At 38.9% G+C, this 12,815-nt stretch overlaps 1 protein-coding gene across 1 annotated transcript in view; it reads left to right on the top strand.

Annotated features, from left to right (window-relative positions):
* Nrxn3 (neurexin 3) overlaps positions 1–12,815 on the top strand; it is a 1,537,891-nt gene that overhangs the window by 754,229 nt on the left and 770,847 nt on the right. Inside the window, exon 11 of the mRNA XM_055593211.1 lies at positions 5,333–5,452. Coding sequence (XP_055449186.1) covers positions 5,333–5,452 — 120 coding nt within the window. The remainder of the gene's footprint in view (positions 1–5,332; positions 5,453–12,815) is intronic.

Genomic DNA, 12,815 nt, shown 5'->3' with positions numbered 1-12,815 from the left:
ATTGGTAGGGAGGAAGTCTCCCCCTTTCTGTGGACTAGGGGAAAAGGATAGGGAAGAAGAGGGAGGAAAGGGGGGACCAGGATGAGATGAAAGAGGGACCTATGATTGGGATATAAAGTGAATAAATTTTAAAAATAAATTTAAATTAAAAAATAATATATATATATATATATATATATATATATATTTTTAAGTCTGTTTGAGTCAGGAATAGCCCAGCCCTACAGATAGCACAGAGGTTACATAGGCTATTAAAAAGTATTGTGTTATATCCCAGTTCCAATGACTGAGAAACATGTTCAAGATAAAGGTCTAGGGAGGAAGTCTTGGATAAACGTGAGTGATAGTCTAGAGGATTCAGGTGTAGCCTGAATTCGGGTCTAACCTGGTCCTACAGATAGTACAGGTCACCAGGCTATTAATTTTATCCATTCCTAGCCGTCTGAGTAAAAAGAAAAAAGAAAACATGATATGCATCTCTTCCTTTAAGAGGCAATGCTGCCTGTGTCACTTTCCTGGTCTCCTGAGTGCTTAGCTGTCAGCACAAGGATCTCGTGCCTTCTAAATGTATGGAACTTGACTCTTCCAAGATTTATGCCGTATTCCTTAGTTTGTCTGTGTCTCTTCAGGTCTCCTCACCCCTCACTAGACAGCAAGCTCCATGTAGGATCTTTTTTCACTTTGTTTATCTTGTCATCGATACCACATTGGTTGTGTGGCCTCACTGTTCCTTATCTACCACTTGTTAAGCCCTGTAGTAGACAATGCCCTAACACACTGGCACAGGTGAATGGCTGTGTAGCATTAGCTCAGAAAACACTAAGGGTAATGGGTAACCCCTACAGGAGGAAGAACGGTCTCTTGCTGAACATGCTGTTTTGCTGGGCTCCCTGGAAGGTTTTCGTCTTGAAGCTACACTTCCACCATGGTGCCTGTGCTCAGTTGAGTCATGTTCTCCTCTTCCCACCTCACTAAAAGGCTCCCCATAGAGGACTTAAGTGAGAACTGTGCATTCCATCCCTCTTATGGAAAGTTCCTGTGCTCTCCCTGGAGCTTGAGGATTTTGAAGAGAATGAAGTGATCTAATTGAGCTGTTTTGCTACCATAATTTCACATAATCTGGCTTACAATTGTTTCTCTAGGAAAATGTATGCTTTAGAAATGAGTTTATGAAAAACCATTAAGTTTATACTTACAAAGGCAAATCACACACATCCTCAACGTTTTTTTTTTTTAAATTCTCTAGGCAGAAAATAAAAATGCTTCTCTGTCCTTATCCTCCTCCTTAAGTTCCTTTCTTTGTCTTTGCTTCACCCCCAAATAATCTATTCTTTCTGGGAAGGCTGGTGATAAAGTGTGAGGCACTCTGGGCTCAGCAGAGTGCTTGTCACAGCTAGACGCTGATGAAACAAAGGTAAGTGTTCATCACTGTTTTATTTTTATCGTAACAAATCATTTTCACATCCCTTTACCATACCATGCAGATATAGAATTATATACACTTTTTTTAAAGGAGAAATTCTTGCAGTTTAGTGCATTGTGGAGTTTTCTTTTCGACACACGTGAAACTTGGCTCCTAAGGAAACCAAGGTATCATTTTCTGTTTTACACAAATAGAGAAATACAGGTGAAGAAAAGTCATGTTGGCTACCCCTGCCCACCCCAGCAAGCAAAAGTCCTTGAATATCCCCCTCCTGCTATCAAAAACAGCCCTTTGTGGTAGATGGAAGGAATTTCTACTGCCTGCATATGAGCAAAACCAGTGTGTTTAGCTTAAATTGGTGAGGTCATAGAAATAGATTAACAAAAATGCATATTGGGGTTAACTTGTTTTGTGGCTATATTATTCCTGGAGGAAATAGAAAGATCATATAATATAAATAGTCTGTTTTTTAAAGAGCCTAACTAGGTTCAATATTATTAAACTCTCAAGTCCACCATGTGTAGGTCTGCCAAGAGAGGAAAGAATTTTCTGATTTCTGAGTGTCATCTTCCTCCAATCAAGCAGCAGTGTTTTTTATTTTGATGTTTTGTTTTGATTTTATTATTCATTCTCATTGCTTAAAGACACGGGGCTTCTGTAGTGTTCCAGAAAAGAATCTGGCTGGTGTTTTTCAGCTGCCATTTCTTGTTCTCTGTTTTCCATTCATCAGTCTATGTTCCATGAGGCAAAGACTTCCCTCAAAGGGACAACGCTGTGAGACTGTAGCAGGAGCAGAGGGAGTCGCCATTCTGCTGATAGCACTCCAAACAGTCATTAGAGGCTATTTGCTTTCTCATAATGAAGAATTTGACACTCTGTTCCTACAAAATGCCAGGACTCCTCTGTGCTTCTTCCTATTTATCATAAGAGTCATGATCTTGGAAAGTCAACTGATAAGGGCAGATTAGGTTCTTTGGTTTAGATGTAGCACTCATGTCCAAGCTTAAAGAGAATCACAGTATTTCCTTAGATCGATTATTATTGTGCACATTATGAAAGAAGGGAAACACTTCGACACATGCATATCCAATGTGTGTCCTTTTGTGGATCATAATCATCTTAGTTTTTGCAAAGAGAACAGTATCAGAGCATTTATGGAACCAAGGTTGTTATTTCTTGGTGGTTTCATTTTCAGTTCTGCCTTGAACAATGTCTTTCTCCTTTTCCTTCCTCTTGGGGGCACCTTCTGCCTATAAGAAAGGACCCTACTTTCATTGTTCCATTGATACTGATTCAGGGGCTTCTTGATTGATTTTTTCCCCTGGACTAGATCATTCAGGTTAGCAAGCCTAAGTTTGTGTATTTCAACTTTTGGCTTGTGATAGTACAAACTTTCCTCACTTACCTACTAAACCCCCTTTGTGAGTGCAGGTTAACTGGATACCCCCTCTATGTTTGCCCAGATTTGAAGCTAAATTTAAGAATCACTTCCCACTAGCATGGTGACTAGACCATTTGGCTTGACTAAGCATGAATGCCATGGACACTTCACTTCTATAAGATGAGTTTTACAGAAGCTCACTGAGGTTTATCAATTTGTTACTTCAAAATGAATATTGCATAAGATTCCCTATCATTTTAGTTGACGTGAATCCCATCCCTGCCCTCACCACACACACGCATACTCTTACAGTAATGAAAATTAGTGATATTGGAAATAGCAAGGCATGAAAAGTTCCATTAATCTTTCCACAATTTTAATTATAGGAAGTCACATTCTAATGCTTTAAAGTTAAGTGGAAAGTGGAATATTTGTGTTTTCATCTGGCCACCATACATGTTTGCTGGATACCTTAAATGCCATTCCTCTAAAATGCTAGCTAGCTTCATTGAAAGCACTTTGGGCAACACCAAAGCTTGTTTTACTGATCTGTCGCTAACATGATGCTTATGTAGCAATGTCCTGAAATGTGTTTGTGCTTATCATTCTCTCTCTTATCTTGTTCCCAATCATAAAAATTAACTGATGTGAAAAAAATTGCCTAAAGAACAGATGCTACCTCTAGAAGTGTTTCAAAAAGCCCATATCTATTTGAAACAGTTCAGCCTCCATAGCCAATATTCTCTGTATCCATCTTTGCTTTGTTCTTTCTTATCTCAGCATTTGCATGTAGAATGAAGAGGATAAAAACAACAACAACAAAGAAAAAAACACAAAGGCAGATTGTTTGTTCTAAGAACATCTGTTCTTGCTATAAAAAAACACTCACATGATGTGGTCCATTTTTTTCCAATGCCCTCTCAGTGAGGGGTTTGAAAAGCTACACTGCAGTCATCTGAGGCCTGAGTTGAAGGAGATAATAAATGGGTCTGTCTAGGGAGTTGAAATATAGAGGGAAGTTCTATTTTAGTGTGTGAGTTTAAGGCAATTTTGAGAGGCAAAGATGAGATTAAATAACACTTGATTATTAGCAAATTCTTCTCCTAAGAGTCATTGAGCTATTTCATGTCATCAGTACCTGACTTAAGGCTCACTGGATCCAATTCAAGTTTTGTCACTCAATGTTCCAGATTCTTATTCATTTGTGTTGCATGTTGGTTGGTGAAATTAAAATAAAATTCTTCACTCTAAAGCCTTTATTGTTCAAGGGGAAAAATAACTTTCACTTTAACAATTTCTGTAACTCTTATAGCCAGCCAAAGTAAGACTACTAATTCCTCGATATTTAAAAGCTACAACTTAAAATTACCTAGAGCTCCCTGTCTGGGTGATATTGTTATTTTCTTTTCTAAATAATATATCATAGTTTCATCCCTTGAATAGTTTAATATATTTTGAGTCAATCTTAAGCACAAAACTGTCCATGTATTAACTGACTCATTTAGAAACACTCAATCACCAGCTTCTGCATGGACTGTGCTCTCTGCCTCACCAAGGGGAAGCTTGGTCTAAGACCACATCTTCTCTGAAGTCTTCTTTGTCTTCAAATCTCTATCTTGGGCCAATGGTGATGTGCATTCTGGAGTTAATTTCTCTTACTAAAGGGAACACTTGAACACCCCCTGTTCAAAAGATCTTGCGGTCTTTTACCGTTAAACGCCATAATTCCTTGCTTCCCAGACCCTTCATAAGGTAAACTTAAATTTCCTCTTGATTATTTTAACATGGGTTTCTTGAGATGGCTTAGTTTATGCTGTTACCTAGTGGTGCTTTATTTGAAGCAGTGTTTAAAATCATTATTGAAATGTTATATCATTTCATTCTTTGGATCCTTTGATTGTTTTTCATTTTGTTTTCTTTCTTTCTTTTTTTGGAGGATGATGAACAATGAGAAAAAGCTTGGGGCCCCTCATATTACTCTAGAAGTGCTATTTATAGTGTTTAAACCTAGATACAATTTCTATTGTGTTGCTTACTGTTACGATTGCTATAGTTGCTAAATTCTGATAGGACTGTGGGTAGTGGAAATGCCAAGTGAAGGTGATAGACCTCAAGGATTTGTTTCTCATCCACCTGGTAAATATTTTGTATAAACCACACTAGTGTAATATGCTTAGAGAAATGGGAGATTAATACAAATAAAAATATGATGAATTTCTGATAGCTAAGACTTGTCAAAAAAGCCAGCTGATTAGTTGCTACAAATCTTTCAAGTGTCTTTAGTATTTTAGATCTTGTAACTATGAATAAAAGAGGGTCCTTCTTTCCCTCATTATGGATGAATGTCCTCTGCGTTTTAATTGAGATGCCTGCTTCTGGAGATTAATGTAGAGGGTTCAGTAAGATCAGTGGAAGTAGGATTGTTGGCTGTCCTGGGTCATATACACCAGTGTGGCTTTGACAAACTTGATCCATGAGCAGTACTTTGGGAACCGGCTCTAACTTTTGACACTTACCACCATTCATAGGCAAAGGACCTGAGACCCTGTATGCAGGGCAGAAGCTCAATGACAATGAGTGGCACACTGTCCGGGTAGTGCGGAGAGGAAAAAGCCTTAAGTTAACAGTGGATGATGACGTGGCTGAGGGTAAGTGTGACTGTGGTGAGCTTTGCCTCTGCTTTCACTGTCTTGTCCGCCATTCCCCCTTTGAAACTTTCCATTTTGTTTAATAGAAGTCACACATACTAGTCTGTATGGACAAGCAAAGGCAGGACTAAAAATTTCCCCTTCCTCTGAATTTCACAATCCCTTTTCTTCAACTTGTAGTATACAGCTAGCCTATTATTGCAATATTATTCTCATCAGGCTCACCCTTCCTTCCTTCCTTCCTTCCTTCCTTCCTTCCTTCCTTCCTTCCTTGTTGTGTAGCTTATGCCCAGAGAACAGGGATAGAGCTCTTTAGATCCCTCTATTACTAATAATTAAAATCCCTGATCAATCACCTTCCATGTGACTGTTCTCTCCACCAGCAGACAAACTGCTCATTCAGAGAAGAAAGTAGACAGTCCAAAAACATAGAATGTCACGGAGAATGTAATAAGTACTAGAAGAGTGTATGGTAGGGGGTGCTGGACATGTTTGGTTTAATTGGCAACTCATCTATTTAATTGTTATTCACTAAGCACCTGTGTCTATCCAGCATTGTTATGGGGGGGGGGGGATAGAATACTCAAAGAGGCAAATCCTCTGCAGAGTGGAGTTTGTGTTTAGAATAAATCCATACATATGTACAGGAACACTGATAGTCTCACACAATGCATAGGTGTTATCTGTCAGCAAAGTGCTAGAAGAGTAGAAGATAAAGGGTACACAGCAATGACCCATTTCCTATCATTAAACTAATTGAGTAGATTCGAAAGAACACTGATATTTGAAAATGTTAGGAATATGTCTTGAGATTCTGGTATTAGAGGACGGGATAATAACCACCAACCAGAGGAGAAAACAACCAACTGGGGTTGATTTATTTTAAAGACTGGCTAATGAAGGTAGTCTCCCTATCAGAATATGATGGATAGTTATAATTAATCAAAATTAATTAATTAAATAATTAATTAAAACGGTCCTGAGTCTGCAGCCTAGCATCCAAGTACGCAGTATGCTGAATTCACATCCACATAAGAAAAGTAAACTCAGGGCAGCACAGGGCAATTAGATGGGACTCTGCTGGCATCTGAGCTGGCCTCTGATCTAGCCTTGACATTAACTTCCTAGGGGATGTTTTGGAAACCCCTTGCTATTCCTGACCCTTGTCTGAAATAGTCTGTAGCCCCAGCTGTCGCTAACCAATACCTTTGGTGAAGAGCAAGACAGCTGAGATGGTGGGAAGCCTTGAGTTTAATACAATCAGTGCCAGGTAAATTGTTTTATGCCTTTGGGATAGATAGAAGAAATCTCATTTTCTTCATTTCCCCAACTTGAAACTTGAACCTCTGTTATTTTTAAGGCCCTTTCCATCATTAATGTTCTGTGAGAGTAGGTTCTAAAATTTAATTCTAATTTATGACGCATGATCTTCATTACTTCTGGAATCTAAATGTAATTGTAGTGTAGTATAGCATGTGTGTGAGAGTGAGAGAGAGAAATCTATGCAGAGAAAAAACACAATATATATCCAGTCAGCATTAGATGCCATCAAAGCTGCTTTATGATTATCAGTTTCTTTAATCTTCAATAATTCAATACTCTTTCAAAATAAATGTGCTTATTGTCATTTTACTGAAGAGGAACAGGCAAGTTAGAGCTGTGTAATTAAGCTTCAAATCTACATCTGTGTGATTCCAAAGAAGGAAGCAGTTTGCTGCACTTCATAATCCATCAAAAGAAAATGATTTCTCTTCCAGTGGGTTAGGGTGAGGTGGGGAATACGTCTCAGGAAACTGGCCAGGGCATGCTGACTCTTCCTCCTAGAAAAAGAAGGCACACAGAGTCCTATCAATTATCCCACTCACTCCAACTCCACAGAGACGCAATTCAGTCTTTGGAAATAGTTTCTGACCTATGGACTTTCAGGGTAACTTAATGGTAGAAAATGAGATTTTTTTTTTTTTTTTAAAAAAAGAGGGTTATGTTTTTTTAGAATCCACTTTTGCTCTCCATAATCATTCAAGCTGTCCCCATGAGCTGTGAGGTCAAACAAGCCTCACAAATGCTCTAAGGTTGTGGATAGCTCTAATTCCTCTGGATTTGGCTGGTTAAATCCCAGAATGATGCAATTTACAGCCTGTTATAAATAGCTGCCACTAGGTGGCACTCTCACCTCAATCTTGCTCAGCAGTGAGTCCTTTTCATTTTCCTGGAAAAACATAAAATACACATTCTGAGAACAGTCACAAATAATTACAGAACTAAAGGTACAGTAATCCCTTTCCTTGCTCATTGTTCTTTATAGAACCTTTGGAATAAAGGTAATTATGTGCTGTGCTTTCTCTTAGTACTGACAATTAGAACACAGGGCTAAACTGGAATGTCCGAGCCAACCAGTAATTTTATTTGAAATTAATAATTTCTTTTACTTTCAGCCATACCCCCTGCATCAGTGCTGGTGGAAGGCAGGAGCTACAAAGAAAAAAAAAAAAGAAAATTGGAAGAGGAAAAGAGCTAGTTTGTTTATTTGGTGTTTTTGTTGTTGATTTTTTTTTTTTTTAAACAGTGAAAAGAGGTTTAAAAGTTTAATTTTAATTTAGAGAATTCATAAAATCAGACAGTGAATCTATACACAGTCACCAGGTTATAAGTGGTATCTTATTGTCTTGCTTAGTAATCATTTTCATGCTGTTTAAGGTGTGCCAAATTTCTAACTAGTCTGTACAAATGACAAAGAATAGGCCAGGTTCACAAGGTCAGCAAAGGCCAAGAAAGAAATAGTCTCCAACCTGATGTTTTTCACTTATTATCATATAATTATATTCTTGGAAAGGTATTAATTTCAGTTGACAGTTAATAAGGCTTGATTGATTGATTGCACTGGACTTCTATTATCAAAAAACAAATTAAAAGAATACTTGGTTTATGCTCTTCAGAATAGCAACCTAATGTACTCAAACCATACACGTGGCCCATAACTTCTTGATAGCATAAAAACTCACCCCTCTTTTCACTGTCCTGGCCCAAACTGCATTCTTTCTCCCCTACCTATGCTCTAAAAACACTATAATCTGTCAAAGTCTCCCAACAAAAACTTACTACTACATGTTGATAAAAAGTTAATAAGTGAGAATAGGAAATTTTAGGTCAAATGAAGCTCTTTATTGCAAGACTTATATGACACCTTTGATAATCTAATGTACATTGCTAATCACCAATAATTAAATATGCACTAATTGCTTCAGGAATTTTTTTATAAGGCATGTTATGATATAACACATGCTTTTCAAAAGTGCTGAGGACATGGGGAAAAATGTTCAGATCCAATGAGGCTGGAGAATTGTGATGTAAATGGGAAAACCCCTCCCTGAGATTTCACAAGCCTTGCTTTACTTAATTATCCTCCTGTGTTTGGAAGTCAAAGGGAATGTAATGCCTCCCCCAGGCATTCTCCAGCATTATTAACATCATTATTATAATTTTCACTGTTATTTGACTGAGCATGTACCCCCACTGTACCTCTGCTAGTTGCTGAACTCAGCCTCCGCCGCATGCCATGGGATACCTGGAAAGCTCTAGAATGGCCCTTATGTAAGAAGAGCTTGCTTGTAGAGTAAAACAGAAATGATTAAAACATTCAAAGAAAGAAAAATATTGACTGCAGAGTAATTTTTATTAGCCAATAATTAAGGTCCTAGACACTTTCTAAACATTGTATGTGCCCATACCTTTAATCCGGGCAGCTTCAGATTCGATTCACAAATGAGAAATGGAGGTGTAAAAAATTAAGAAGCATACCCATGGTAAACCAGTGAAGGATTCATGAATCTGGACTGGAAGTCCAGGCAACAAAGCACTTGAGCCTATATGCTCATGCGCTATGGGCTCTGGCCTCATGGGAAATTACAGGTCTGGCCAGAGTTTTCCCGGGGTTCATCATCATTATCATTCTGAGTTGTAGTTTGTGGATGGCTTGTCACCTGCTGGTGAGCTATGGAAGTGACAGTGCTCCAAAGGATCAAAGCGTCAACATTGTTGTAGGGGAGATGCCCAGTCCATTACCCCGAATTCGATGGAATGCCACATGGTGATGTGATTCACAGCTGTGGAGGAGTAGTGTGGACTCGCATTTTCTACATGGTGATGGTGGCAGATCAACTTTGCCTGTTTCCCTTTCTGGGCAAGGAGATGAAGAATGAATCAAAATCTGCAAAGATATTAGAGTATACACATAAACATGTGGGCTGTTTGCTCTGCACACCTGAATTGAAGGTTCCCAATTTGCCCCCTGTTGAGACCTTAACCAAACTGTTTCACCTTTGAACACTAAGTGACCTGACCACAAAAGCAACGTAGTGATGCCATCGACAACCTAGTAGTAATGACACATGACATAGTTGAGGTGCTTAGCACACACAGGACATGGGCTATAGAGACAGGTAGACTTCATTTCTCCTTATTGCCTTTCACCAAGTCATTTTTCTCTCCTCTACAATCTGAGAGCAACTGAGGCATATACTCAACAATAAGAGAGAGGAGATCTAGTCTAAAGACAAAGTCCAGAGGCTGTTCTCTCACACAGACTTATCTGTTACTAATATGGGTTAGATGACACGTGGATTTATTCTGTAATATTTGGCTAGTTTGGCCAACTTTTCAAATGTCAAGTGGGGGTTTATTTTATGTTTCTATCAGATGAGGTACTACTATAGGATTTTGGAGGCAGCTAGATGATGGCTGGTTTTTAATCCATGTAACAGGCGAATGAGGGTATTTTTTTTCTTCTTTGTGTGATAACTGAGCCAGTTCCTTTCTAGTTTGGGCCCTCATTGCTGGATCCCCTCCTGCCCTAGACTTGTAAAGGAGCTTACCCTCCTCCCATCATCCTAGACTCTGTGGCTCTGAGCTAAGCTCTTGGATTCCCTTGTTCGTGTTTCTAGGCCTACTTATCCAACTTCTTGCTCTGTTTCTCTCTCTAAACTGAAACCCTGCATATTTTTATTCCGCTTAATGAAACTGGTTTTCCTGGTAAGGCAGAATTTCCTCAGTACTCAAACCTGAATGAAGATGGGCTCATTGAAAATTTTGCAAAAATTCTCTGATGAGTTTAAAACTGCCTCTCTGGTTCCATTTGGAACTCTTTGGATCCTATGGGATTGCTCTTGCTCTTTAGCAGACGGCTCTGAAGTTGTGAGGAAGGATGTGAGTTAGGGGAACAAAGACATCACCATCCTGTAGTTCCTCTGACTCCATGCTGTGGCCCCTTTCCCCATCACTTTCTATATGGGTCCCCACATCTGCAATGAAGAGATACAGCCAAACTGGAATTGGGTGCTTATGTCAATCACTTCATTGTTTCAAAACATGTGTGTGAGTTTTAGATTGTGTTCATTTCATGACTAGTACAATAGTCAATGTTAAGTAATTTCATGCCCTAATTCCTTTCCCTACTTATTCAATTGTTAACAAATTTATTTGCACTTTGATTTTTTGCTCTAACTACAAGTTATATATTTAATGAATGCCATTATTTTATTTTTGCTTATATTAAAAGAATAATTTTGACACCAGCTGTCAAAACACCACCAAGAAGCTCATCAAATGTAAGCCTGATTTCTGTGTTTATGTGCAATTCTTTGAATCACCTCCCAGTTTGCTTCTGAGGAGGCAGAGTCTATACTGAAAATCTAAGGTGATGAATAAATCTTTCAGATGTGGGTGAGTCTCTTGGATTCAAGTTAAGGTATTCAAGAAGATACACACCTACCCTTCCTCTTTGACACTCAAATTCTGAATCAATAGAGAGGGAAAGAAAAGTAAGATATCTAGACATCAAATGTCATTCATCAGTGAGAAATCCGATAACAAAATGATAGCTTAACTTGACTGAAGCTTGGAATTTGACAGAATTGTGCATGTGAGCCTGAATTAGCGTTAGGCTGGACATCTCCACAAGAGCCACACTGGATTCCTTAGCACCAAAGCCGTGAGTGAGTGGACTATGCTGGCTCTTTCCCAAGCTACTTTGGTCCAGCTGAGAGAAATAGTTTAAGAGGATGGGCTATGGGTTCACAGTTTCCCTTGTAAACCTCCTTAGTATTTTAGTCTATATCATCTCCTGAAAGTTATACAAAAGCAAGTGAATGGGTTCTAGAATTGTGTTACTAGTGGAGTTTTGAAACAGAAGGTGACTATACTATAAGAGAGGGTAGCAGAAAGGACTCCATCTTCCCTCCCTCTAATACCAGGTGTGAGAACATAATTGCTATAGTTGTATGAAATTTCTGTAGATGTGTTAAGGAAGCCAAATTCAACTCTGGCCACGCTAATTATGTTTCTGTCTCTGTGTTTGTTACAAACCCCCTTCATTCACCACCACTGCTCTTACAGTGATCCACATAAACGCAATGAAAAGTTATAATAATATGTTTGCTGTTGTCAATCAACTGGACTTCTCTTGATAGCAAATGTCAGCAACTCACCCAGAGGAGCTCTGGGTGGGAAATGGAGTCTTCTACCGTTTTCAGAAGTTCAGTCTAACTATGGTTAGTTGCAGACACCAAAATGATGTTTATTTTACTTTTCTATTTTCTTTATACCTTTGGATTTGGTGTCTCTCCAAGTCAGTTCAGTGCCCTCTGGCTGCTACGTGGCCTCCAGGAACTTCAAACTTTTTTCTTGCTCCTTAACAAGGCTTGCTTGCACAACGACTTTATCACAGTTTCAGCAAACATTCTAGAGCTGAGTGTCATACAGCCATCTTTCATGGTTGTCAGCTGGATGCTCTTTAGAATGGGTCCCTAGATCAGCCACATGACCCTTGGTTGCATCAGGAGTCTGAGGCCTCGCAGATGAGGGCATACATCCTGCATCCTGTCTATCCTCACCCTCTTTGAAAGCTACTGACAGGAACACCTGTTATGACCCTGCAATCTTCCTCCCTTCCCCCATGTCTAAGAATCAAAGATGACCTATCCACAAGCACGTACTACAAACTATGTATCAACTCTGTAGTATAGGACCTTCCCTCATCCCTCAGAACACTTTAAGGAGAAGGCCACTTTGTGTCATTCTGCTGATGATTCTCATGCATGCTGTCTGTGGTATTAACACATTTTCTACTAAAACTCATACCCCAAAGAACAATTTGTCTCAGCTCCTTTCTCTTGAACCTTCATTTTTGTTTTTTACTTTTTATTTCTGTGATTACTTAATAATTATAACATTTCTCTCTTCCCTTTCAGCCCTGGAAGCCCTCCCATTTACCTTTCCTTTCTTACTTTCAAATTTGCGGCCTCTTTTTCCCCTGATTGTATACACACACACACACACACACACACACACACACACACACACACACACA

This window comes from Psammomys obesus, unplaced genomic scaffold (genome assembly GCF_907164565.1).
Source record: "Psammomys obesus unplaced genomic scaffold, mPsaObe1.curated_primary_1811, whole genome shotgun sequence".
NCBI classification, from domain to species: domain Eukaryota; kingdom Metazoa; phylum Chordata; class Mammalia; order Rodentia; family Muridae; genus Psammomys; species Psammomys obesus.
Note: the sequence above shows the minus strand (reverse complement) of the source record. Positions and strands in the feature narration are given on the sequence as shown.